This window comes from Octodon degus, unplaced genomic scaffold (genome assembly GCF_000260255.1).
Source record: "Octodon degus isolate 3935 unplaced genomic scaffold, OctDeg1.0 scaffold00073, whole genome shotgun sequence".
Taxonomy (NCBI): Eukaryota; Metazoa; Chordata; class Mammalia; order Rodentia; family Octodontidae; genus Octodon; species Octodon degus.
The window spans coordinates 9,727,810-9,755,560 of record NW_004524649.1 but is presented as its reverse complement, the minus strand read 5'-3'; the positions used below and the strand labels follow the sequence as shown (position 1 = coordinate 9,755,560).

Sequence of the window (27,751 nt, the reverse complement as noted above, 5' to 3'; positions counted from 1 at the left end):
TTTTTTCTTTTCTTTAATTGTCAGGTATTTAAGCATTGCAAAATGATTTTAATAAATTTCCATGTCTCAAATGTACTGTTTTAATGTCAGGAGCTAATTACCTGTCATCCTGGAAGCCAAACATGAGTAGAGTCCCTGTAGTGCTGAAGGGACCAGAAGAGAGATCAACTCTGATGAGGCTAATTGCTGCTGTGAGGAGGACAGGCACCTCCACGTCCTCGGTGCCCATTGTAAACTTGGCACCGTGAATTCCCAAGTGGCTTTGATGTCTTCCTCTAGATGCTTCCCTTCTCCTAGGCCACTGCACTGACGGCCACAGAGCTCCTCCCTGCAGCCTCAGAGCCCAGCATCACAGCAACCCATGGAAGTGCTGTGAGAGGAGAAAGACAGTTTTTCAAACAAATAGATGCAACAGCACTTTGAGAAACTTCCAAGGATATGTTTGCCCTCACAATCTGTTACTAAGAAAAATAATATTCCACTCTACAAGAATTGTGGAAAAAAGTAAAATGCTAGCATGGTGGCTGGTGTACTTCTACCAAAAAGTAGCTTTCTTTGTCCAAAATAAGTCATAGTCCATTGCTCTACAGAACTGAAAGTTTTTGTTTTATGGATCACAAAAAAGGACAATGCCCCTCCAGCGCTTTCAAAGACCACTGGGTGCGGTGCACTAGGAAAGACACTCTTACTTTCTTTGCAGAATCAGGGAGGGAGGTTCCAGGAAGCCACCATATGAGAGCACTAACCCCATTTCCTTTTCTGCTTTATAGATGGTGTCAGTGTCACCACCATGCCCAGTCCCACCACAGAAGAGACGGTCGAGGTTTGTAAAGATGAAGGTATGAGGCCACTTACAACATCAGAAAATCAGACTTTTAAATATAAAATATTTGAGTTTTGTTTGCATTGAAAAATGAAGCAGTGAGAAAATCTAAACCTTTTTAAGTTTCTCTGTTTCCAATACGAAGAACACACCCATTCTCTCTTACTCCATATCTAGCTTCTCCAAAATATACGCAAATTGTTCCTCAGAAAAAAATAGCTGTTTATGAAATAAAAGAATGATTAGAGGGATTGTGGTTAGAGAAGATGCTTACTCAAGACATTAAAAATTAGTCAGTCCTGCTACATATAGCATCAGGAATAAATTTGAAAGTGCAGTATTTGAGGACCAACTATCAGAACCACCACTATCTATGAAAAACATTCATGAAAGACATCAGTTTGAAAGGCATTTTAGAAAAAAATTCTTTGGAAAGATTGTCATTTTCTATTCAGTGGAAAATTACCAGGAGAAGATGTTATTGACCCAGGCATTCCAAGAAGAATAAAATTTTAAAATGACTCTTATAGAAAAATTTTAAGAACAAATAGGGGAAACACTGAAGTCAGGATACCAGTGCTCTGAAAAATTATCCAATGAAAAAAAAATGGTCTTTTCTTTTGTCTCTCTCTTGATTATTTGGCAAGTCTGTACAGAGAAAAAGTATCCTTATTTTGTATCTGTCACTGGTAGCTACAACTGAGTGACAGACTGGATTGTTACATTTGCACAGATGGACATCCGGTAAACTCTGCAATCTACTGACAAGCTTAAGACACATATATTGAATCCAGTTGTCAGCTTGGTCTGATGCACAGATAGACTTGCGTTTGCTAGTGACACTTGCTACTCTTTGAACCAAAGTTTAGAAAATCAAAACGTTCTTGCGATTTTATTGCTCAGATATTTACATCATAATTTCCATTTCATGCTGCCTGGTAATTTTTAATTTTTCCCTAAATCAAGTACATATGTAGTAAGGAAGTTGCTAAGAATATGAGTTCTAAAGTTGTTGACTTGAGCCTTTTACAGCTCAGCATGTTAATACAGCTTTACTTTTTATATCTCGTGGTTACACTTTTCTGCTGGATGGTTAAGACCAAGCTAAAGCAAGACCTGAATAACTAAAAATGTAACTTTTGCTATCTGACAAGTTCGGTCAAATATCCTCAGGATTTACCCTGGAACCATATACAGCACCTTGTGGATCTTTTGTCAGTGTCAGCCATCTGGATGGTCACGGCCATTGCTTGGCCAATTTGCTCTCTGTGAAAGCCTGAGAGATTTATTTTCTCTCTAGATGACTCTCCTTAGGCACACTATATATCATTGATCACTTTCCTCTGTGGTCCCATAATCTCCTTGATCAGAAAATTTGGGACACCACTTAATTACAGGATGTCACAGCAGAGGTTCTCTTATGTCCTGATCTTACCGGGCTAGGGCCAAAATATTGTCAACTTCAGACAATTGCCAGTTGTGCTGATAACTCACTACTATTATGGACTATTGGACTATATTAAGTTATTTTGCTGAATTCAAGTACCTACAATCTTTGATCTGGCATCAAGTATGAAAAGGTCCTTTAAAGATTTCTCCAAATACAGCTTCTCTAACTGCAATGGAACACGCATCTCTGACAAAACAAAATGAAAAAAAGGGGGATATAAATAAAGGACTGTTTTGTTATAAAAAAAAAAAAAAGTATGTATATACAAGATAGGTAGGATAGATATAGAGCTACTTTCTCTTAGTTCATTGAGAAGAAAGATTTCTACTAATATTGTTTAGACAAGTCATCATGTCTGCATCTTGTCCTCTGAATAATACAAAGACAGCAACATGTATTGTATTAATTATTATAACTGTCCTAATAACCTGTTTTTAAACTGTATTATTGCTATTTTTTCTTTTTTTCTCACTAAAATGAACAAAAAAAGAAAGAAAAATGTGAATTCTGGAACCATGTAGTTCAGGTCTAAGTCCTAGGTGACTACTGGCAATGCAAGTGACTTTTGATAAGTGGCTTAAGGAGGGAACAAGCAATGCAAGTGATGAAGCTCTGTGTTCAGTCTTCTCCTCTATAGAATGCGGACGTAGTGTTGACCTCACAGTGTACAATAATACATGTCAGTCATCTAGACTGTTCACCTGGCACTGTGGAGCCCAGACTTCCCACAGGACAAGCTGAGGTGAGGACTATGAAAGAGTTTACTAGGAAAGTCTGAAAATCATCTCCTCTAATAGAAAAATGACAACAGAGGAGACAGAGCAAGGGAGAAGTTAAGCTGTGTGTATTCTCAGAACATTATCACAGCTGACTGTACAAAAGGTCCAAAACTGACCCTCCTGAGCTGCTCCCACATGGCAGGAGAGAACCAGAACAGTCATACTTCTCATGGATAAGCCATTTGATGCTGCCCATCTAGGGAAAATAGGGTGGCCTTGAGTGTAATCCTGAAAGCCAGAGATGGAGAGAGTCCACCTGCACCTGAGGGGATGAATTCTTCATTCCGTTAGGAGTTGGGTGGCTTAGTGAGGCTCCCACCACACCACTGTCATTTGGAGCATTTTTCTTGTTCATTGCCAGGTTTCAAATGAATCCCCTGATACCTCCATTCACATGACTCCAATGTGTTTTCTAGCATCTCCAGTTTAAAAGCCATTTGCTAGATCTAAAACTATAATTTGTGTCAAATATCCACAGAGGTTCTGAACTCTAGGTCATTTTAGATAAATAAATAAACCTGATCATGTCAGAAAGAAAAGACAAAAAGTGGTATTCGTTTTGAGAACAAAAATGAAACTTGGACATTCCACTAATTTAGCTTATGTAAAAATTAAAGTGTTATGAAATCAAATAGCAGGTTTTAAGAAATGAGAGAGGGAGAGACAGAGACAGATCATCTAATTTGAGGGCTTCAAGCTGAGAGTTTCCTGTCAAGCTGTTTAGTTTGGAGACATCACACCTTTGCAGAGGCATAGTATTTGTGATTTTTCCTGATGTTCTTAGGATCTCACACCATTAATTGCTCATGCCAAGATCAAATTTTTAACTACTTTTAGGATTTTTCTTAAAACTTAATAGTGGTAACTCCATCAAAGAATTCTATTATGTATCACAAATGCAGTTCCTTCATAAGACTAAAGGTGAATTTTTAAGGATTTACTGAGATAAGTTATTAAGATTCATTAACCTATTCATTTGGAAAAAATAAAGTGTTTTGATATCCACATTACTATGTGATCCAATTTCCATGAAGAACAAACCATGTAAGATAGGATTTTTGCCTTTTTTCCTTTGGAAATATCATGAGTAAGACTACTTTCTTAAAAAAATTATCAGTTAAGGCTTTACCAAGAGTGTAATGCTTAAGGAACTGTCATCTTGACTGATAGATGCATGGCATAGAATGAAAAGAAAAGGATCTTTCATTGAGCTTCTCCCAGATTGAGGTCAAGTTGAGGTTAAAAGGAAGTTATGAGTGTTAAGGTTTCATTTCCAACATTCTCCATTTTTAGATTTTATGTAGAAATATCTCTTCTTGGTGACACTGGGACAATTTTAGAGCTCTGTAGTTATAAGATCACTTATAGAAATAGTTATTACATTCTTTAACTTAAGTGGCAGAACATTTTTGCTGATCAAAGGTCCAGAAGGAGCCCTCATTCTCATTGTTTCAAGACTCTGACTCTGACCTCGCATCTTCTTAGGCATGAGAATCACCCATATTCTGTAACTAGCCCTGTTTTCTCTTTCTGATGTAATTCCCATTGTATTTGAGGATTATTCAGTTATTTTCAGCTTGCTCTACTGGCTGGATTTAACTTCATTGTAAATGGTTTCCACTAGAAACTAGAGGCTTCCAAAGCATAAGGATTGGAAACACAAGCAACCAAAACATGAGAACGCTATTGTCACTTTTATGGAGAGGTAAGATTTTATAAACTAAATAATTCTGTGAAAGTTGAAAAATTCTGAGAATCATCAAAACACGGGTGTCTTCTGCACCACTGCTTTTGTTCAGCCATTCCAGTTATATTTCTCATGGGAAACCAAGCACTTGCTTGTTGCCTACTCACACTATGTAGCTGCTGACTGAGTTAACAGGAGACACAACTGGCTGGCTTATGGATCAGGAGAAAATTTCCATGTAGACACTGAAAATACCTGTTTCCGATGAGTCATGACAGCTGTCATGTAGGCAGGAATTAAGCTGGGAGAATGAGGTACGAGGAGAGAGTGATGGTCATGAACAGCTCATCCACACAGGACAGATGCCAAAGAGGTGACAGCCAGGACTAGCTCCAAGGTAGATCTGACCTGAAAAAATGTCTGTGGGTTGACAGACCTTCTGAAGTTACTCATTAGCTAGGGCATCTGCTTGTCTATTGAAGGATTTTTCCTCTGCTGGTAAAAACACTTTATTAATTTACTCATGTTTTGTACTTATAAACCTTAAAAACCAACACAGGAGTACAAGTGGTAAAGATTTTAAAGCTTTGGTTTTCTTTTTGTGGTACTGGGGATCAATCCCAGTGTCTTCACTGGTTTAAATCCTCACCCATTTTTATTTTTTAAATTTTGAGAAAAGGTCTTGGTAAGTTGCAAAGTCTCTCAGGCTGTTCTCTAACCTGCAATCTCCTTCCTCAGCCTCTTGAGTGCTGAGACTACAGCTATGTACCATAGTTAAAGCTGTATGTTAGAAACAGCAATCAGACAAGAAGCTGTACAGACACACACGTAAAACTCATAGGAATGTTAGACAGGATGCTTATCATTGGTATTTAGGTGGCAATCTTTTTAGGTCAGCGAGAGCTCTCTGTTCTCTGCTGTCTTCATAGCTCATCCTCATCACCTGCCAAGGCCAAGGCACCTTACTTGGGGGAAGGAGGAATGCTGTTTAAATACATCGAAATTCAGCTGTCTTATTATTTAATCAGCACCTAATTTGAATTTGAAGGTCAACTAGACCAAATCATAGACTCATTAATATTAAAAGGTAAATCAATTAATACTCAGGTGCACACCCCAGCCCACATCCCTCTGGAATGCTGTAAGTCACGTCACTGCCGTTTGGCATTTATGAAGCAGGAAATCAACTGGCAAAGGATTTCTAAACCCTTAATCTGGTTTCAGTCCTCCTGGAGGTCAAAATTACTGTGGGAAAATGGGAAAACTAGGGCAAAAGTCAAGCTTGCCTGAGAGGGCAGAAGAGAAATGATGAGGATGCAGATTCAAGCGTGGGCAAGGGTAAACATGAGGGACTGCACCCACTGGGGACCTAAGCCTGGGTGAACTGTCTTGGAATTGCTCTGAGCATCATTTCTATTCCCTGCCTCAGTTCTAGAAGAGGAAGGAAACGCTGTGACCCACGAGATCCCCCTGAAAATATGGTCTCAATTTTCTTGGTCATTTTTCTTCCTGTCCTTGGAGTCCACTAGCACCCTCCCACCACCTCACCCTTCACCATGGTCACAATAGGACCCCATCACCTGGTCTGGGAGCCACACTGACAGTGCCTGTGGGGCACACTTTCATGGCTCACTCTTGAGTCTTCAGTGTGGAATGAAGGCAACTGCCCTCTCATATTCAGTGAAGGGGAAAGAACCAAGATATATGGAGTGCCTCAGGCGCTCCATGCTTTGCATTGATGAGCAGTGTAGTCCTCATTTCTCATGAGGGTAACCTGAAACTCAGAAGACAGAAAAAGGTATATGTGGAAGGGGTGGGGAGGGAGAACAACCTTAATGGTGTTCACTCTTCTGGAAAATTCCTGCATGAGCTGTGAAATCCTTCCAAAAAGATATTTATTCTGTTTTAATATAACCAATGTTTTCTGCCTATAAAAACAATTCTCATAGATTATAAAATATTTTAAACATTGAAAAATATAAAAATAAACAACATATAATGATTGCTTACTTAAGCATTAAATTGTGAAAGGAGAACAAATGTAAAAACAATCTATCTATTGTTCCATTTACCAGTAGACCATGAATATTCTCCCATGTCTTTAAATATGCCTCAGAGGCATGATTTTTATGGACACATAATATTTCATCATCTGGTTATCCCACAATTTACATAGCCAGTGTTCTAATGTTAGACTATTTAGATATTTACAGCTTTTTCTCTATTATAAATAGGGAAATGCAAAGCATACGTTTTAGATAAATCTTTGTATCTGTGATCAGCTCCTCAGGATAAATTCCTGATTCCTTGTTGATTTACTAGTGAAAAGGTTAAACCATTTTATTGCTTACATGTATTTTCTTATTTTGGAACTAATGCATGTTTATTATGTGAACAAACAAGGAAAAGAAAAAAAAAGAAAAATATCACCCATAATTCTAATACCCAGAAATAAGCACTTAAAATATGCTATTCTATGAACTTGTAATACTTTTCTAGACAAGGATTCTTAGGGCATTCTGAAATGCATACCAATTTTAAACTATCCTTTAAATATAGAAATAGATTAGGCAATTCTTCCAATGTCTTTTAGTAGTTTAACATCATTTGTGTTTTCCATAAATGAATACTCATGTACTTATCCAGTCTCTATGCTCTTTTGAGTTCTTTGCTTTCGATTTTAAACTCCATACTGCCCAGAAATGTTCTTTTAACTTTGTAAATATCATGAACTTTTTTGTAAGAAAATTCCAGTCAATGGAAATACGTGCAAATTTTTTTCCATAAAAAGTAGAGTTTATTGCTTTCTCTGGTTCCCCAAATAATACATGTTCATGGTAGCAAAGTGGAACAATACAAGAAAGTAAAAACAACCACAAGAAGTCACCCCCCTCCAGCATTTGTATTTGGAGAGTTATCCTCTTGGATATCTCTGAACATATGAACATGTATAATTCTATCTCAACACATGGGGACTGGGGAGATAGCTCGGCATTCTAAGCACCTGCCTGGCAAGTACAAGGACCCGGATTCAATCCCTGTTACCTCATGCTATGCCAGCCCTTCACTGAGCCTGCCACTTCTGTAAGCCCAGTGCTGGGAAAGCTAAAATAGGAGCTGGGTAGTGATACCTCAATATCAAATTCATAAATAAGTAAGTGACACATCAAAACACGTATTTAATGCAATGGTTCATTGTTATTGTGCTTTGACTTCTCACCTAATTATTTATAGATTAAAATATACTGATTAAGAGTCCAGTCTCTCTGGACATGGTGGCGTGCACCTGTAATCCCAGCTCTTGGGAGGCTGCAAAGAGGCAGATCACTACAAGTTCAATCTAGTTTTGAGACCCTGAACACCCTGTATACCCTTCCTAAAATACAGAAAAAAAAAAAAAAAAAAAACAGTCCAGTCTCTGATCCCAGGTTCCTGGATTCAAATTCCCTCTCCACTTTGACACAGCTGTGTGTTCAAGGGCAAATTCCTCAGCCTCTCCATGCCTCAGTTCCACTCTCTGTAAAATAAGGTAAATAATAGCACCTACCTTAAAGAACAGGGAACACTGAGTTAAAATGAGTTGATCCACTAGAAACATTTCAAGGCCTGTCTGAAGGATAGTAGCAGATTTGAAATTTTTAACCATTATTAAACATATGCACTTATTTCATACATAATGTAACATAGTGTACACATTTGTCTGAATCTCACTTTGTAATAGGCAAAAAAACTGTAGAAATCCCCGTTTCGTTGAGTGTAGACACAATTCAGCCTTTTTAAAGCTCACATGATGTTTCGTGGTTCCGATCTACCATAATTTATTCAACCATTCTCCCATGATGAGCAAGCACTTTCTCTCCACTTTATTGCCATGCAAACAATGCTGCAATTGTTGTTCTTACCTGTATATCCTCACTGCTGGCACTTTTATTTGTGTGGGAAAGATTCCAGGAATGCGAATTCTGTTTTAAGGAATATGTATTTTTAATAGACATTGCCAAATTGCCTTCCCTGCAGCTGAAACAATTCATATTTCCATCTTCAACTGTTAGTTTTCTTCTTTCTTCTTTTGGCAGGGAAATGGGTTTAAAATTGTATCTCTTTATTTTTGAAAGATCACAAATATTATCCCCATTTTGGGGGTACCAGCAGCTCTGAAATAACTAGTCCAGTTACCCCAAAGATAGAGCCAGAATTGGGAAACTAAGTATATTGAAACCCAAAGCCCATGCTGCTTCTATCCACCTCACTGTGTTAATTCATGCTTTTGGAGCAAGGGATATTCCTTTCCTGAGTTAGGACACAGGTAGGTTCGGAGCTACCAAGGGTGAGGAAACTGAGGCAACAAGAAGGGTGGTTTGGAGCCAGCTACCGTCCCATGTCAAAACCTTGTCCCTAAAGTAGGATCGAGGATGTAGTGATGTATAAAGAAATGAGGACAGAGAAAACCTTGTGTGATGCCCCATAGGACAAGGAGCCCCAACTCCGCTGATACTCGTGTTTCCTTAGACCCTGTCTGTGTTCTGATCACTTAGTTGTCATTTCCCAAATACCACAAGCCAGTAGCATTCTCCTGTCATTCTGTCATGTCTATTTTGTTCTTAATTTTACAGTAAAATGCAAAGCATTTTTCACAGATCAACTCCAATTTCTACATCAGTCCTTTCTCCATCCATTCTCTCTCCCCCTTTCCCTCTCTTTCTTCTCCTTGTCTGTCCCACATTATCTAAGTACGAATTTCAATGATTTGAATTGCAGTAAATGATTGAAGGGAGGAATCAGCATACATCTTCACCTTTTACAAATTCCATCCTCATCGTTATAATTCATCCCAAACAGGAGTAAACTATCTTGTTTCTCATAAATGTGATTACAAGGTATCATGTACCTTGCGTTAGTATTAGTTATGACATATTGAGCTCACTAGGATGTAAATATTTTAAGAGCAAGTAACAAATCTCATTCATTTTCACTGTCGCTACAAAGCCCAGCACAGTGACTTATATAAAATAGAGCCCCAATATTTCTTTAACCAAAAGGAACAAAGAGTGTATACACAGAGCTTTGTATCACTCTCTTAATGGTTTAGCAATTTCTTGGAGAATGTAATTGAGAGCCATGCATCAAATTAGAAACTTCACATAACTGTCGAAAGTGTGAATGAGAAATTGTCTAAAATTTTCTCTGTGAGAATTAACAAGAAAAGTGGAAATAGAAGCTTAATGGAAAATGGGCCTCTTACAATTCTAACACCATGCCATTTTCCCAAAATATCTTTGTGAATATTAGGACTACTAACAGGGGAAATTTCCTTTCAAAATTCCATTTCTCTATTTGGTTATTATCAGACTTGATTTTTTTTTTTTTTTTGCTATAAGAGAACCAAAATGAATACCTTTTGAAGTGTGTATTATAATTTTAGTTGGTAACCAATAAAAGTAAACATGTATGGGTTAACAGTGTGGCATTTCTGGGCATGTATATGTTATAGAGTATAATGCTTGGGTGAGGATAATTGGCATATCCATCTTCTCAGATGAAATATCTTTTAAATAAATGGTAAAGGGTAAAAATCCCAGGGGAAAAAATTTTTCAAAAAATACAACCCTTTTGTTGATTATGTTTCCCTCATTGCTGAGACAAAGTACCTGTCACCCAAAATTAAGGGAAGAAAGGCTTATTTAGCTCTCAATGTGTGTGGAGGTCTCAGTCTGTAATCAGCTGGCTCCAAGGCAAGATGGCGTGGCACAGGGACAAGAGTTCAAGGCGGCAGAAGACAGCAAGAGTAACAAGAGCAAAAGACAGGAAGAACAAACCTCTTTTCCTCCCTTATATTTGTAAGCATGCTGCCATCCCATGTTGGGCTGGCCCTTTACACCCAGGCCATCTGGGTGACTTCCTCTCCCACAAGCTCAGGTTGTTTACCAAGTGATGACCCTGGCCCTCTGCTGAGTCACTTAGTCAGACTTCTGAAGTTCCCAGTGCTCCAGATGATACCATGCAAACCATCATGTCCCTCTCCTGACCTACTTCCTCTAGTTGGCCCCATCTCTGAAAGTTTCTACTACCTCCCAATGGCTCCTGAAGTGGTGAGTCCAGCAATAAATACATTCATTGGTGAGTTCAAAGTAGTCATGATCCAATCGTCTTCCGAAGGCTCTATCTATGAACTCTCTTCTTCTGGATCTGACCTCCAAGTTCTTAGCTCTTAGGACATATCTCAGACACAAACCATAGTTCTTTTCCTTTACAAATCAACTATTGCTGAAATAATGCATTTGTGACAATCAGATCAGTAACATTCTCTCTTGATACATCTTTTTAAAGATCTAGGGCATGGTGCTTGAAAAAGAAATCAGCCCAGACTATAAAATAGGGCTTATTAGGGCAGGTTTTCAATTCCTTAGTCTAACATACTATTTTGAACTTAAATTGAAATTTGCATGACCATTCCTTATCTTCAGATTCAGTGGCCTAGTTTTGGAGGTCCTTGAGTCAGACCTCACAGGCTTTATGAGCCTCTATTTATTTTTGGATTCATATTACCACTGTTCTGCACCCTCTGAAACCTTGCCTTGTCCTTCCAATTTTCTGTTGTGTGACATAAGGGTAATAATGGCATTTATATCATGGGATGGTAAAAGTCTTTTTAAAAAAGTAAAGTGGTTGCAGTACCTTCTCAAACATGATACACTTTCCACAGGTGTTAACCATTACTGTTGTCTAATTCATGTGCTAAGTTTGGAATCTTTACTCCGGGTAGGATTCCTGTATCTCATTGATTTGCCAGCAAATATAGAGACACTATGCACATCAGAGAGGCTTAACAGCTATTACTACAATATGTACTGGGATGTGGCCCAGCCCCAGAAAGACAACGTGAGCATGTCCTGTACACTGTGCTAGGGTGCATCAGGTGAATGTTGAAAGCATTAAGAGTGCACTACACACGTGAGCAGGACATTCTGTACCCAACCCATGTTCGCAAATAGGGTCTTGAAATCCGGCTGGTCCTGCTACAAAAAATAGGCATACGCTTTCCTTCTCTTTATTCCATAGATTTTTTTCTACCTGCTTTTATCCTCCTATAGATGAGAATTAGAATGGCAGGGCTTTTATCCCTATCTTTGAATGCCTTTGTTAGCATTACCTAGCAAAAATACTGTTGACCTTCCATATCCTTGAGTTTGGCATGCTTGCGTTTAAGAACCCAAGGATCAAAATAGTTGGAAAAAATTAAATCTATGAAGAACATATAGAGGTCTTTTTCCTTGCTATTATTCTCTGAACAATATAGTATGACAACTATTTATAGTCTATTTACTTTATAAGTAATTTAGAGGTCATTCAAAGTATATAGAAGGATGAATTTGGGTTATATATAAATACTACACCATTATATATAAGGAACTTGAGATTTTGGTATCCGCATGGGATTCTAGAACCAGTTCCCCAGAAAAAAAGCAAATATAATCATATATTCTCAAAATCAACATACTTTTGAGAATGATGGAAAGTGCTGGTAATTACACTTGGATAACGTATCACACTAGGACTAGAGAAACCCAAGATGTATACTAACTCAACATAAAATGCAAAATAACTTATCTATGTACAAATTAAATTCTTATCCCTCTCACATTCAAAAGCATTTAACTTTGACTCCTAAAAGTATACTATTTATTACTCTTACCCTACAATTTTTTTCCTGACCTTGTCATTTTTTTAATCAGTATAAAAATAATAGTTGGAATAACTTTTTAGAATATTGCCACAGAAGGTGGTATGTCTAGCAGACTGGCTAAGTACAGTATGTCTGCTAATTAAGTACAGTCTGATTTCTATGAAATGTCATTTACACTATGTGAGAAATTCCCAAATTTAATGTTCATTGTTGGACTCAAATATCCAATGGTGTCTGGATTGAAACAGTAATATTGGGCTGGAAGGGTATTTTAATGGATGCTAGAATTAATTTTGGTGACATACATTTTGCTGTCACATAAGACACAAGTGACTCCACTGAAAACCAGAGATTATGACAGTGGCTCCTGTGGAAAGGCATCTGATTGCATTTTGGCTCACAAAGACACTACCAAAAAGCAGCAAATATACACACACCAAATGCACAGGCAATGTAGTGTGGCTCTTGCTCAGATTATTTCCATTCTTAAGATGTTCTAACAGCCTTGGACGTGTTAATATGTGTTCCTTGGGTAATGAGCTCAGGAGTCAATAATTTTGGAAAGTCTAAAGTTTGGTAGTATAAGTAGTTTCTATAGCATAGGACTTTTCAAGGACTTCAACATGTTACCATGATTTAAGAAGCTCAGAAAATTCGGGTATGTGACATTTATCACATTAATTGATTAAATCAGATGTTTTTAAACATTTTGTTTGTTCCATTTTTAGGGGAAGTAAAATAAATTTTAAAATATCACAAAATACAGTTTAGAGGACCATTAACAGGCTGGGGATATAGCTCAGTGGTTGAAACACCTACCTGGCAAGCACAAAGCCCCTGGTTTTATCCCCAGTACCAAATGCCATGCCAGCCATGGAATCCTGGATGCACTGTGCTTGCCACTGAAACTAGGTGTGGCAGTGCATGCCTTTAATCCCAGTACTGGGGAGGCTGAGACAGGAGGATCACTAAGAGTAGTCTGAACTGTGTAGTGAGACCCTGTACCAACTAAAAAAGAAAGATAGGTAGAAAGAAAGAAAGCCATCATCATTATATCCCAAAAGAGTTAAAAAGCTTAGTTTAGATCTCAAGAAATTATAAGATTATAATATAAACTAGGGCCTGTAAGATAGCTCAGCAGACTAAGCACTTGTTTGGGCAAGCTCAGGGACCTGGGTTTGATCCTGTGCACCACATGCCTCCCAGGCCCTTCCCTGGGCACCCTGAGCTGACCAATGAGACTGGCGTAGTGGCGCACACCTGTAATCCCAGTGCTGGGGAGGCTGAAAGTAGGAAGATCATTGTGAGTCTGAGCTACATAGACCTCCAAGTACACAAAACAAAACAAAATTAAATTAAATATAATACAAAATAAACAATGATTAAATCTCTTTTTAAAACTGTCTCAAATTTATAGTGGCACAACAGTGTTGGAGAACCTTTTTCCCAAGTTTCAGAAAGGAATGTCTGCTCTAATAATTTTGACAATAGATTTTTTCAAGTACAAATGTGTTATCCTGCTGTATCATTCCTAATGATGTTTTCTAATTGTGTTTTTTCTGCCACTGTTTCAGGAGTATATGACAAAGAAACAGGGAGATAGACAGAGACAAAGATAGAGACAGAGAAACAGACAGAGAGACAGAGTCAGAGACAGGGACAGAGAAAAAGATAGAGAGACAGAGACAAAGACAAAGACAGAGACATATGGAGAAACAGAGAGAGAGAGAAAGACAGAGATAGTCAGAGACAGAGACAGACAATCAGAGAGACAGAGAGACTACTGCATCGCATAATAAGAAAGCAGAATAATTAGATAACTAATGGCAAAGACTGAAACTTTTTATTCTGTATTTTTATTGAGATAAGAATTTATGCATATTTATCAGGTACCACAATAATTAGTTACATATACACAATGTGTTATGATCAAATTAGGGCATATAGCACTTTGATCTCCAAGTTATTGTAAATATATTATAAATAATCTCAATTAATGGTTACCCTGCTGTACCAGAAAATCAAAGCTAATTCCTCTTCTAGCTGTACATTGGTGCCTCTTATCAGACTTCTTTCCAACCCATCCCATCCGCATCTTTCTCAGACTCTACTGACCAGGTTCACTCTGTTTTCTCTGGATGAATTCTTTTTAAACAAGTGAAAACATGAAGTTTCTTAATAAGTGCTGATCTCATTTAACAGAAAGTTTATCTTCCTACTTCATTTTGTAATTAGCCCTGATATGTTGCATTCAATAAATCTAGTTAAAGTAGAAAGGTAAATCAATTATTTCCCTCTGACAGAAGGTAGAGTGACACTCATGTAAGTGTGTGTTTGTGCTCAAAACAAAAGCCATGCCCTGTTTCGAGACCCAGCACAGTGGGAAAGACAATACTTCTCCCCATACGTCTCCCAAACAGCTGCCAAAGCCATTCTCTCCCAATATGATTGTGGTGTTTCTCCAATCTTAGCAGACTGTAAAGAATCTAAGACTCTCAGAAAGCTGGAAACCCATTACATAGCTTTAGTCTCTCTCATCCAAAAATGTTCCTGTGCTGTAGCGTAGCCTCTGTCCTTAGCATGGCCTCAGGCAAAATCCACACCTGATGGTCACTAAATCACTATTTCCACCGTGGTCTAATATAAACACTCTTGTCAATCTCCACCTCAGAGTGGACAGTTAAAGCCTTGAGATTACTCCAAGCACCAGGCACTGGGTTTCCCTGTATCTTTCTTCACAATTCAGGCAAGTTCTTTATTCAACTGTTCTTTATCAGCCCTGCACTTTCTTAATCCCTGTTTATGCTCTCCAGAGCCTCCTTCCAACCAGAAGCCTTGTACAGACTAATGTTCATTGAGACAAGGTGGATATCCAGCCACTTGATTTATCACCTAACATGGATTGTTAGCAGGATCCAGAGCAGAAGCAGCAGCTCAGCACCACAGAGCCCTGCTGCAGTCAGCCTATCTAAGAATACATATTCCTCTTCCGAATAACATCCCCATGTTGAAGATCGTCCAAGTTCTTCTCCAACAGCACATCAGAATCTTGCTCCTCTTTTATTTCCTGAGCAGTGTCTGCTCAGTTTATAAGTGTATTCTTCCGCGTCCTCCCGTGCCTTTCCACTCCTGTCTGAACTGTACTTCGTACTCAGCAATCTCCCTTTTCATCAGAGTTGAAGAAATCCAGGAATTTGCTTGTGGTCCATATGGTAACCATATGCCCTGGATTCTTAAGCACTGTATAGTTCTAGCTGCAAAGATCCTATCTTATCATAGTATATAACAGGATTCCTGGAAGGAAGAAAAAGAGGGTAACTACTTCCTCCAAGTAGAGACTATCATTACATAGCTAAAATTGACTGTTATCACCAGAAGAATTTTGCTGGGATTTCCGGAGTAAAAAAAAAAATGAAGGCAGGGTTACAAAATTATAATCATACTCATCTCTCTTACCTCCAAGATATCTTCTCTTTCATGTCATGCCATCTTCACTAATTTCTTCCTTTCTATTGAAAATCTTTTCAACAGTAATGAAGTAATTCTGTGACTCTAAGAGCTTTCTTTTTATACAGATACTAATTGGATGGTCTTGGCTAAAAATGACAGTCATAAAAATGACAAATCGTGTCCCAAATATCATCTCACATCATTCCTTCAGTGTTTTAATGAAGTAGAATTTAGGTTGGTCATACTAACTCTTAAAATAGAAACACGAAGCTTGCACAAGAGAACACTATTTCTCACCCATGCAAAATCCACAATGGTAAATCATGACCCCTGCAGTCAAGGAGTCAGACTTCTGAAGGGTCATGATTTTTTTTACCTGTGGTCCCTAAAGTTGTCCTGTGTCTTGACATCTATTCAGCAAATGGGGAATAGGGCGATAGAAGGATTAAAAAGGAGCTTCTAGTGTTATTTCCTTTTACAAACAAGGCAACCATGACTTACTTTGAGTAACCTGCCAAGGGCCCCCACAATATTTAGAACTAAAGAATCAACTTGAGAAGAGACTTGGAGAAAATATTTCCCATTTCTACAATTTTCTGGGCTTTTTTTCCCCTTATGAAGTGTCCTCTATGTTAAGAAAAATGCACACACAGGCAAACATACACTTTAAGGCTGAATTGAATATAAGCTAATACCACAGGGAAGAAATGTGTAGTACACGCATCATTCCTCACATGTGTTTTCTAGGAAAATAGTACATTTCAAGTTGTCTTCTATTTTTAAAACCAGTGATGCCTAGAACGAACTGATAATATGTTTAGATTTTTTCATGTTCTATGCTTTACAGAAGATTTACTCCATAATGTTTATTATGTTTTTATTATAGAAATTTCTTCCTTTTCCAAAATTACATTTGAAGTTGTTCCCTCAGCAAGGATTCCTGCCATGAAACAACAGGGTTTTTATGTAACTAATAAATGAGGATATGGAACAGCAGAAGTTCTCACTGAACACTGATCCATTATTATTATTATCATCATCATCATCATCATCATCATCATCATCATCATCATCATCATCATCATTGGATTGGATTTGTTTTGTTTTCCTGGTGGCAAAGATATTACCATAGTTGGTGTTGAGTTTCACACACTAATTTATCAAGCAAATAGTTCATTTTAATGGGTCTGTGGTTTATTGCATGTGTTTGAGCCTATATAAACCAGGTAGCCTTCTATGGGTCAAAGTTCATGGTTGTACTAATAAAAGGCAACACTTCCTAAGGCCTAGTACCATTATCGGTCAGTAGGTAGATCACAGCGTGTGTGTGTGTGTGTGTGTGTGTGTGTGTGTGTGTAACTGAGGACTGAACCTAGGAAACATACTGAGCTGTATCTGCTGCACTTTTTCATTTTATTTACACACAGGGTCTTGATAAATTGCCTGAGCTGGCCTCAGACATGTGATCCTCCTGCCTTAGGTGCTGCAGGAGCTGGTATTATAAGCATGTACCACCACACCAAGCCACACATCCCTTGTATTCCCAGAGTACTTACATGTTTCCCTCCAAGTACAATGCAAACAGCTGCCAATGACCTATGAGGCACATCTGGATGTTACACACTCTTCTTGTGTCTGTAGAACTCACAACAGGTCCTGCCTCTTGCTCTAGTTAGTCTCAGTATGTTCTCCATTCATCTCTGTAGGCAGGGCCCACTGCCACTAACCCTCTTCTCAGCCTTTTTTTATGTATTTAGTACCGAGTCTCACTACACAAATCAGACTCACAGTGATCCTCCTGTTTGCAGCCTTCCGAATGCTAGGATTATAGGCACTCACCACCATGCCCAGTCTCAGTCACTGACTCAGCATGCCCCAGGAACCAGGCCAGCATGGCATGCTGTGGATCAAACTCCAGTCTCTGCATCTGCCTGAGCAGGTGCTTTAATCTCCTGAGCTATCTGGCCAGCTGGCCCCTTTTATTCATAATACTCACTGTTATGTCTCAATAAATGTTGGTTCTTTTACATGCTTTTCTTTTGTGCACCTCTCCCACCAGTCTAATTTTGTTTTTCTTTCACACTAGGGATCCAAATGAGGGCCTTCCATTTGCTAAGCAGGTGCTCCACAACTGACCTACATCTCCAGCTCCATCCCTATAACCTAAGTTTCATGAAAGGAAGGATAATATCTGTCTTGGTCCTCATTTTATTCCAAGGCATTAGTACATGGTTGACCCTACATGAGTTACCAATCCAATTCTCTTGATCTTTTTATGACTATCAAAAGATACTTTAAAATCATTTTAAGAAGTTATACAATACAAAGAAAAGATACGGTTGTTACCTCCAAGAAATTTACATGTGATGCATGCCTAATATTAGCAGCTTAACGTCGGTCAGTATTCATTTAACCCTTATTGTAGACCACTTTCCATTCTAAGAACTGTAAAGGTTTTCACTCCACCCATCTATCATTAGCAATGCAGTTATCATCGTAGTTTACAACAGGAAGGTGAAGAATAACACAATCATGTGTCTTGTCAAAGGCCACACAGTTACCAGGAAAGACAGTGAAGAGTGACAGCCAGAAGGTGCCAAGAAGTGTTACCCTGAAATCTGCTGTTAGGTTGGGACTGAGGAGAAGCCATCTACCTATGGGTGGATGCCTAATTGGACTCTTCTTCCTGGCCATTCTATCTGCATTTGTAGCTGCTTCTCTATAAACTAGATTTTTCCAGATCCTAATGGGTGATCCTTTGGCAAACTATAATTTCTCATCTTTATCCTTTTGGGCATTTTCTTTCATTATTTGTCTCCATCAATCTAATGCTAAATTCTCTACAACAGCAGTTCAGTAGGCAAAACTATGATCCTCAAGTGAGAATCATATATGTAACTTAAATTTTCTAACATCCAATTTTAGACAGGAAAAAGAAATAGGCGAAAATAGTTTTATAATTGTATTTTATTTAATAATATATCTGAGATAAACCATACACAAGATATAGACCATGTAAAAATTATGAGATATTTGACATTATTTGTGTACTAAGTCTGTGAATTGCACTATCTATACTTACCTAACATGTCACTTTAGCTTGTCAAATCAAGTACACCAACTTGTCACAGGCAGCTGGTGGCTAGCATATTGGGTGATGTTGGGATTTAGCTTAAGGAGGCTATGCTGTAGGAAGAATCCATTGTTCTCTGTCTTTAGTCTTTATTCTTAAGGCGATCTTGTCTGTAAGACTTAAGGTAATCTGTAATGACATGTCATAGGCCTGTCTTCATTTGTGGGAAGGTTCTTTTCTAAAGGCACAGGAGTTTTAACAGGTAAACAGACTTTTAACTCTAGAGTACTACATATGTAACGTGAAGGAGAAGCACTCTGAAAATGCCTCCCACATCTTCACCTCTTGGTATGGAACTCACGTATTTCAGCCGTGTCCTTCCCGATTGCCTGTGACATTCTGCCCTCCCTGGGGTACAGAATCTGTGACCTTCCAGGTTTGATTTTACTTGCCAAAGTTCTGTTTTAAATGAAACAAGACTTGCATACTCTGAGACCTTAATAAATTCAATGCATTTGCTATAGTTCTCCAAGAGTGGTCCCTTGGCGGCAGATTTAGCATCCTCTGGAACTAGTTAGATATGCAAATTCTCAGGCCTCACTCCAAACTTAAGGAATAGGAGGCTCCAGGGTTGAGACCCAGCAGTCTGTGGGTTAATAAGCTCTTTCAAGGACCCCAGTGCATGCTCATGCTTAATGGCAGTGAGGAAATGCTAAGTTTGAAGGCAGAATATGAAAGTGAAGTAAACATCTGATGTTTGAAAAAAAAATCTATTTTCTTTTCTCTGTGTGATTGAATTCAGATAGAATTCATTCTTTTGCATGCAGGCCCCTGGTCATGGGTCTATATTACACAGAATGGGTTTTGTTAAGGTTGTCAAGAATAAGGCCTACTTTAAGAGATACCAAGTGAAGTTTAGAAGATGACAAGAGGGCAAAACTGATCACTGTGCTAGGAAATGCTTGGTAATCCAGGACAAAAATAAGTACAACACACCTCAATACAGGATGATAGTTCATGTAACTAACAGAGATATCATTTTTCAGATTGCTTATGCTGCATTGATGGGGATATGATAATCTATACAGCATATGCACATGAACTACCAAAGTATGGTGTGAAAGTTGTCCTAACAAATTATGCTGCAGTGTATTGTACTGGCCTGCTGCTGGCCCGCAGGCTTCTCAATAGGTCTGGCATGGATAAGATCTATGAAGGCCAGGTGGAGGTGACTGGAGATGAATACAATGTGGAAAGCATTGAAGGTAAACCTGGTGCCTTCACCTGCTATTTAGTGGCAGGGCTTGCCAGAACTACAACTGGCAATAAAGTTTGGAGCCCTAAAAGGTGCTGTGGATGGAGGCTTGTCTATCCATCATGGTACCAAGGGATTCCCTGGTTATGATTCTGAAAGCAAGAAGTTCAATGCAGAAGCACATCATGGATCAGAATGTTGCAGATTATATGCATTACCTAAAAGAAGATGAAGATGCTTACAAGAAACTGTTCTCTCAGTACATAAAGAACAATGTAACTCCAGACATGCAGGAGATCTGTAAGAAAGCTCATGCTACTAGATGCAAGAATCCAGTCTATGAAAAGAAGCCAAAGAAAGAAATTAAAAAGAAGAGGTAGAACTACCCCAAAATGTCCCTTCATAGAAGAAAGATCAGGTAGCTTAAAAGAAGGCAAGCTTCCTCAGAGCTCAGGAGTGGGCTGCTGAGAGTTAAACCAAATTTCTATGAAGATTTTCTAGATAAATACCAATAAACTTATTCATCAAGCAAAAAAAAAGATTTTATTCTTTTTGGAGGGCTTTTATTCAAAATTTCAATTTCATTTTATTTTAAAGAATAAAAACAAAAACATCAATAAAAACAAATAGCAAAAACAAAGACAGAAACAGAGTAACACACAATAATACATATGGTACAGATTTTGAAAACAATAGCAAATTAACAATGGTTGTTATGTATTTTTATCAATAAATCTATTGTTCAGGTTAACAGATCTAGGTATGCAAGACTGAACACATAAAGATTGGAACATTAATGCTTGTTTTCAATAAACCTTAATTTTTATTGTGCTTTTAAATTTATTTTTTAATTTATTTTAAAGAGAATAAAGTCATAATTGATAAGACATTAGAAAAGGTACATATTTAGAAGAACAAGATGAGAGATAGTCAACTCTGGTTTTTGTATTGTACATTGTTGTCTTCAATGTAGTTGCTCAGATTACAGATATTAGGAAATAGTCAAAGTGATTTTTTTTTTTTTTTTTCGGAACTGGGGATTGAACTCAGGCCCTTGTGCTTGCCAGGGTAGTGCTTATTCCACTGAGCCATCTCCCTGGCCCCCAAAGTGAAAATTCTAAACATTGACTGATATTTTCAAAGAACTCATGAAATTAGTGGTACAATCTTCTCAGCTACCCTGTATAAATACTTGCATGAGTTTCCCTCTTCCTTTTTTTTTCTATCATTCTTGCTTTCCTTTCCTACATCTTCATTGTTTGTTCCTTATGCTCAGTTTCTTCCCATTTTACTGTATCTATTGTACCTTTCATATTTTATTCATTCTTTCAGGTTCCTACACTAGGAAGACAATATGATATTTATACATGTGGGTCTGACTTATTTCACATATGAGTATAGCCTCTAGTTGCGTCCGTTAACCTGTAAGGTCCTCAAATTTATCTTTCTTTATAGCTGAGTAATACTCCATTGTATAAAAATACCACATCTTATCCATTCTACAAGTGATTGAAATTTTGGTTGTTTCTGAGATTTGGCTATGACACATTGTGCTGCTATAAATATGGGTGCACATATATCACTGGGATGGGATGTTTTCCGTTCTTTTGGAAAAATACTCAGATGGGGTATAGCTGGGTTGAATACAATGAAAATTACAATAATCTGAAAAAAGAGATTGAAGAGGATTTCAGAAAATGGAAAGATATTCCTTGATACTGGTTGGAAAGAACCAACATTGTGAAAATGGCCATACTCCCAAAATTGTTATACAGATTTAAGGCAGTTCCTATCCAAATAACATTATACCTCACAGATATAGATAAAACATTTCTAAAATTTATTTGGACACAGAATAGACCTAGAATAACAAAGGCCATCCTGAGCAACAAAGGCAAAGCAGGGAAGTAGTATAATCCCTGACTTGAAATTATACTACAAAACAACAACAACAACAAAAACCAGCATGGTAATGGCAAAAAACAGACCTGAGGATTGATGGAACATTAGAAGACATAAATACAACTACAAAAACACTCACCCACCTTATCTTTGACCAAGGGTCCAAACATGTGCACTGGAAGAAAGATAGCCTCTTTACCAAATGGTGCTCGAAAAACTGGCTCTCCACATGCCAAACACTAAAACTAGACCTGGCTATATCACCATGCACTAAACTGAAGTCAAAATGGTTTAAAGATCTAAATGTTAAAACAGAAACACTAAGTCTACTGGAAGAGAAAGTAGATGGAAATCTTGAAAATGTAGATGTAGGCAGAGAGCTCATGAACAAAAATCAAACTGCATGGAAAATACTTCCAAGAATCAGCAAATGAGATCTCATCTAACTGAGAAGTTTCTGCACGTCAAAGGAAATCACCAAAAGAGTGAAAAGTCAACCCACAAATTGAGAAACATCTTAACCAACAATCACTCATAAAAGATCTTCTATCTAGATTATATAAAGAACTGAAAAAAAAATTAGGCCCTCAAAATTCAAACACCCAATCCAAAATAGGCGTCTGAGATGAATACACACTTCTCAGAGGAAAAAATACAAACGACAAATCAATACAGATAAAAATGTTCCACAGCACTGGTCATTCAAGGAATGCAAATTAAAACAACATTAAGAAACCATCTCGCCCCGAAAAGAATGGATGTCATAAAGAAATAAACTAATAACAAGTGCTGGTGGAAAAGGAACCCTTCTCCACTGTTGGTGAGAATGTAAACTGGTACATCCACTGTGGAAATCAGTGTGGAGACTCCACAGAAAACTAGGGCTGGAAATCCCATTCAAGAAAATCTATTTTCATGCTTCAAATAAGGTTCACCGCTGGATCTATTGACATGGCTAACTTTCATGGTGCAATTAAAATTCACACCCACATGCAACAAGATGAGTGAATCTCACAAATGTATCTCAAAACAGAAGCAACCAGATACAGGGAGTATATGTTGTGTGCAATACAGTGTATGTAAAGTTTCAAAACAGGCACAACTGAGTGAAGTGGTTTCAATTTGGAAGGATGATTATTTGAATGTGGGCAGCAGCTGAAAGGAAGGATGAGGAACTTTCTAGGATGCAGGACTAGTTCTGTTTTATGAACTGGTGATGGACTTACAGAGTTGTTCAATTTGTGTTACTATCTAGCTGTGCCTTAATGACATTTGTGTTTGTCTTTAGTCAATGATAAGCTCAGAATTTTTTTTTTTTTTACAAAAATTAGTAACACAAATTTTTAGGAAAACTTCCAGTTGTATAACATGTCCTTTTCCAGTCCTCTCACAGTTGCCTCTTACTCTCAAATGGAGGCTTCCTTTTAAGGTGATTTTTCCTTGGATTAGAATACACACACTACCCTAATGCACTCTTCCGGGCTCTGTTTACTTATGGTCCTTCCCTCTCTCTTGATGCCTGTTCAGTGTCATTTTTCCCTTGTCCTCAAATAACTTTGGATCAATTGCCAGAAATTAATTTTTCTGGTTTTATGCTTATTTGTTTTTTGTTGGTGGTGGTAGTAGTGGCAGTGGCGGTGGTGTTGCAGTCGTGCTATGTAGCTCAGACAGGTCTAGAACTTTCTTATGTAGTTCAGGCTGGTCTTGACTTTGCAGTGATCCTCCTGCCTCAGCCTCCCAAGTGCTAGGATTACAGGTGTGCGCCACCACACCCAGCCAGCAATTTTTGTTCTCGTTTTCATTACCCCAAATTAAATCAAGTGTGATCCTTCCAAAGAGGTCTTCACTTTAAAAAGTCTCCAGAGATAGAACTTTCAAGTTCTTTAAGAAGGAAATATTAGTGAAGAGATAACCCAGAGAATAGAAAACACTTTTTCCCAGCTATTCACCAGACAGAAGACTAACATCTAGAATATATAAAGAACTCAAAAATTAGATACCCCATAACAAAAAGACCCAATCAAAAAATAGGAAATTAAGATGCATAGATAGGGCCAGGGAGATGGCTCAGTGCATTAAGTGCTTGCCTGGCAAGCACAAGGTCCTGAGTTCAATGGCTGGTACCAGGGAAAAAAGCAAAACAAAACAAAACTTAAGCATAACAGCCTAGCCCAGCCCCCGGGGTGCATGGAAGGCAATTGAGACTGGGCGTGTTTGCACAGACCTGTAATCCCAGCTCTTGGGAGGCTGTAAACAGGCAGATCATTATGAGTCAGATCTAGTAGTGAGACCCTGAACACCCTGTAGACCCTTCCCTAAAATACAAAAAAAAAAGAATAAAAATAAAAATAAAATGCATAGATGCTTGTCAAAAGAAGTACAAGTGAGCAATGAATATACAAAAAAAAAAAAAACAATGTTCATTGTCCCTGGTAACCAGAGAAAAGTAAATTGAAATTACACTGAGATATCATTTTTCTTCAGAAAAAAAAATGGCCATCATCAAAATTAAACAACAAATGCTGGTAAGGATATGGGGGAAATGAACTCTCCTACTTTGTTGATGGGAGTGTAAATTAGTACAACCGCTATAGAAATCAGGATGAAAATTCCTCAAAATCTTAAAAATAAATAATCCCTGTGATCCAGCTATACCCTTGCTAGGTACCTCCCCAAAGGATTTAAAGTTACCACATTTCGGAGATGTGTGCATATCTATGTTTATACTAGCACAATTTATAATAGCTAGCTCTTGAAAACAGCATCTATGTCCTTGACTAGAAGGAAGGATGAAGTAAATAATGTGGTATTTATGTACAGTTGGAGTACTGCTCTGGTATGAAGAAAGATAAGTTTGATAAATTTGAGGTAGTCACAGGCAAATAGATAGAATTTGAGAGCATAATGTTCAGCAAAATAAAGTCAGACACATAATCTTAAATAACACTTGGTTTCTGTTAAATGAGAAATGAGGGGGGAGAGGAGAGGGAGAGAGGGAAGGAGGGAGGGAGGGAGAGAAAGAGAGAGAGAGAAGAGAATATAATATAATATAAATAGGAAGTACGGAAATTTCAAATAACTCTAAATTATCTATTCTGTTCTTTCAAAAATATTTGAAGATAAATGCTTACTTGTTTCACTTATACTACTAATTTCTTTTGTTCATTAAAAAAGTTTTGCCTTTGTATTTCTTCTTTGTAAGAAAGAATCTTTTTTTATTTATGACTTGTACTCTGAGAAATATTTCGGCCATTCTTTTCAGGGAGAGATACACAGTATATTAACTCTTCTCATTCCCTAAACATTTTGTTATGAAATGTCGTTTTATTTCTTCATAAAGGTGAGAAGTGTTGATTTTATTTTCTTTATTAATATCTATGTCTATTGTGCTAAAACCAAATTTTAAAAACAAATACACAAGCAAAGAAGGAAATGCTGTCTGAGGCCTGGTAGAGGACAAGGTAAATACACAAGGCAGGCAGTCTTATGCGGTAGCCTTCTGCATCCACCAACCTGGTGGTTGTCGGATTCCCCTGCTGTGCAGGAGGCCCCATCACATGTGTGTTCCTCATCAGTGGTGGAGGAAGCAGGAGGAGAGTAGAGACCACACCAAGAAGAGAGGGAATGCACTGTTGCAATAATCACAGGTGGTGTGCCAGAAAGAACTACATCTGACCTAAGCTTTACTCCTTATTCTATTTGCCAAGGTGTTTCATCAGGTAAGAATTATAACATAAGAGGTAAAGCACAAATGTGTGCTTGAGAATTATGAGTCTTTATATTGTAGATTCTTAGTGTAAACTACTTATTCTTTTCACCAGTATTACTGAGCATATTAGGAACCATTAGCTAACAAGCTGATATTGTTATCTTTTTGTGGACTTTTTTCAATATATTTCTCTGCACAGAACTGACATTCTGCCACTATATCCTGGTACTGCCTAAATATTTTTAAAATACATTCTTTCTTTTTTTTTTTTTTTTTCTTTTTTTGGTGGAACCAGGGATTGAACTCAGGCCCTTGCGCTTGCCAGGGAAACACTTATTCTACTGAGCCATTTCCCAGGCCCTTAAAATACATTCATAAGCAATGCCTTAATCCCCTTCCTTGTAAGTGATCCTGCTTACCACCACCCTGCTATGCCAGGCAATCTTTGGGGCTCTGGGATTTGCCCCAGGTCTGTGAGCATGGGCATTCTTATTGGCCAATATCAATGCCAGTGAAGTGAATAGGGAAGCACGTCCACTATCAACCCAGAGTCTTTTTACCACTACTTTATCCATGCTGTGCAAACACTGGTTATTTGAAATAGTTTAAGGACCAATCCAAATGTGATTTCAGAAAATTGGGATGGGTAAACGGAGCCCTATTGAAGGAAAAGTCTATTTCCAAATCATTTGTGTGACTTCATTCTGATGTGCAGCATGTACAGTAGATTATCTAACATAGAAAAATTAAACTATTCAAACAGCTGTGCACCCAAATGTATGTATCAGTGGGCTAAGCGTGCTATTCTATTTTCCCCAAAATCCATATGTTGACTCTCGAATACCAATATGAAGATATTTGGAGATAGGTGTTATTATGACTTGTGTCTAGATAGCCTCCGAAAGCTTCCTGGCATCGCACATGGGGCTTTTGAGAAGGTGGCTGAGTCTAGAGTGTGTGATTCTGGGATTAAGTGTGTGATGCTGGGATTAAGGTTTTAATGCTAGGATTAAGAGTGTGTGATTACTAAATGAGTCCACTGATTGGTTTGGCATAATTTTGGATGGGGCTGATGGGAAGACTCTTCCTCCCTGTGTGTGGGTGGCACCACGCAAAGGACAGGTAGCCTGACAAAGGTAAGAGGGAGAGGCAGGCTGCTGCAGCTGCTTTGCTACATTTCTGCTTTACTGCCATCAGCCTGCCTCTTCTGTGCTGTTCCTCTGCCAAGCCACCCTGCCTTGAGCCAGCCAAGTACGAACTGAAATCTCCACAGATTGTAAGCCAAATAAACCTTTGCTCTTTTATCTTGGATGTCAAGTATTTTGTCTTAGCAATGAGAGAAGTAAGTCAGACAGGACTTGGGGGATAACATGAGGTGATGATGGTAAGGCCCGTATGTGGAGATTAGTGTCCTTATAAGAGAAAGAGAGAACAATATAGTTTTTTTTTTCTCCAAGTATGCACACTGAGGAAATGCCAAGTGAGGACACAACCAGAGACAGCTATCTGTAAATCAAGAGAGGAGCCCTCATTGGAAAGCAAACTGACCAGCTGATTAGTCATGTAATTCCCACCTCCAGAACTACAAAGAAAGCCTGTCTGATGTCAAAGTCACCCAGTCTAACACATTATTATGACAGTCTAGTTACTTTTCGCATTGCTGAAGTCAAATATCCAATACCCAAAGTTAAAAGGGGAAAGGTTGGAGCTGGGGAGGTAGCTCAGTGGTCTAAGCACATGCCTGACAATTGCAAGGTCTCGAGCTCAATCTCTGGTATTGCATATGGTGCCAGTCCCAATACCAGGCATTGTGGCACACACCTCTATTCCCAGCACCAGGGAGCTCAAGACAGAAGTATTACTACAAATGCAAGCTGAGTAGTGAGTCTCTGTACCAGATAGATAGATAGATAGATAGATAGATAGATAGATAGATAGA

General features: G+C 38.2%; 1 protein-coding gene across 1 annotated transcript in view; it reads left to right on the top strand.

The window, feature by feature from the left end:
- Positions 1 to 27,751, top strand: part of Macrod2 (MACRO domain containing 2) — a 1,506,514-nt gene that overhangs the window by 1,373,333 nt on the left and 105,430 nt on the right. The window contains exon 12 of the mRNA XM_023720132.1: positions 771 to 839. Within this exon, the coding sequence (XP_023575900.1) occupies positions 771 to 839 (69 nt within the window). The remainder of the gene's footprint in view (positions 1 to 770; positions 840 to 27,751) is intronic.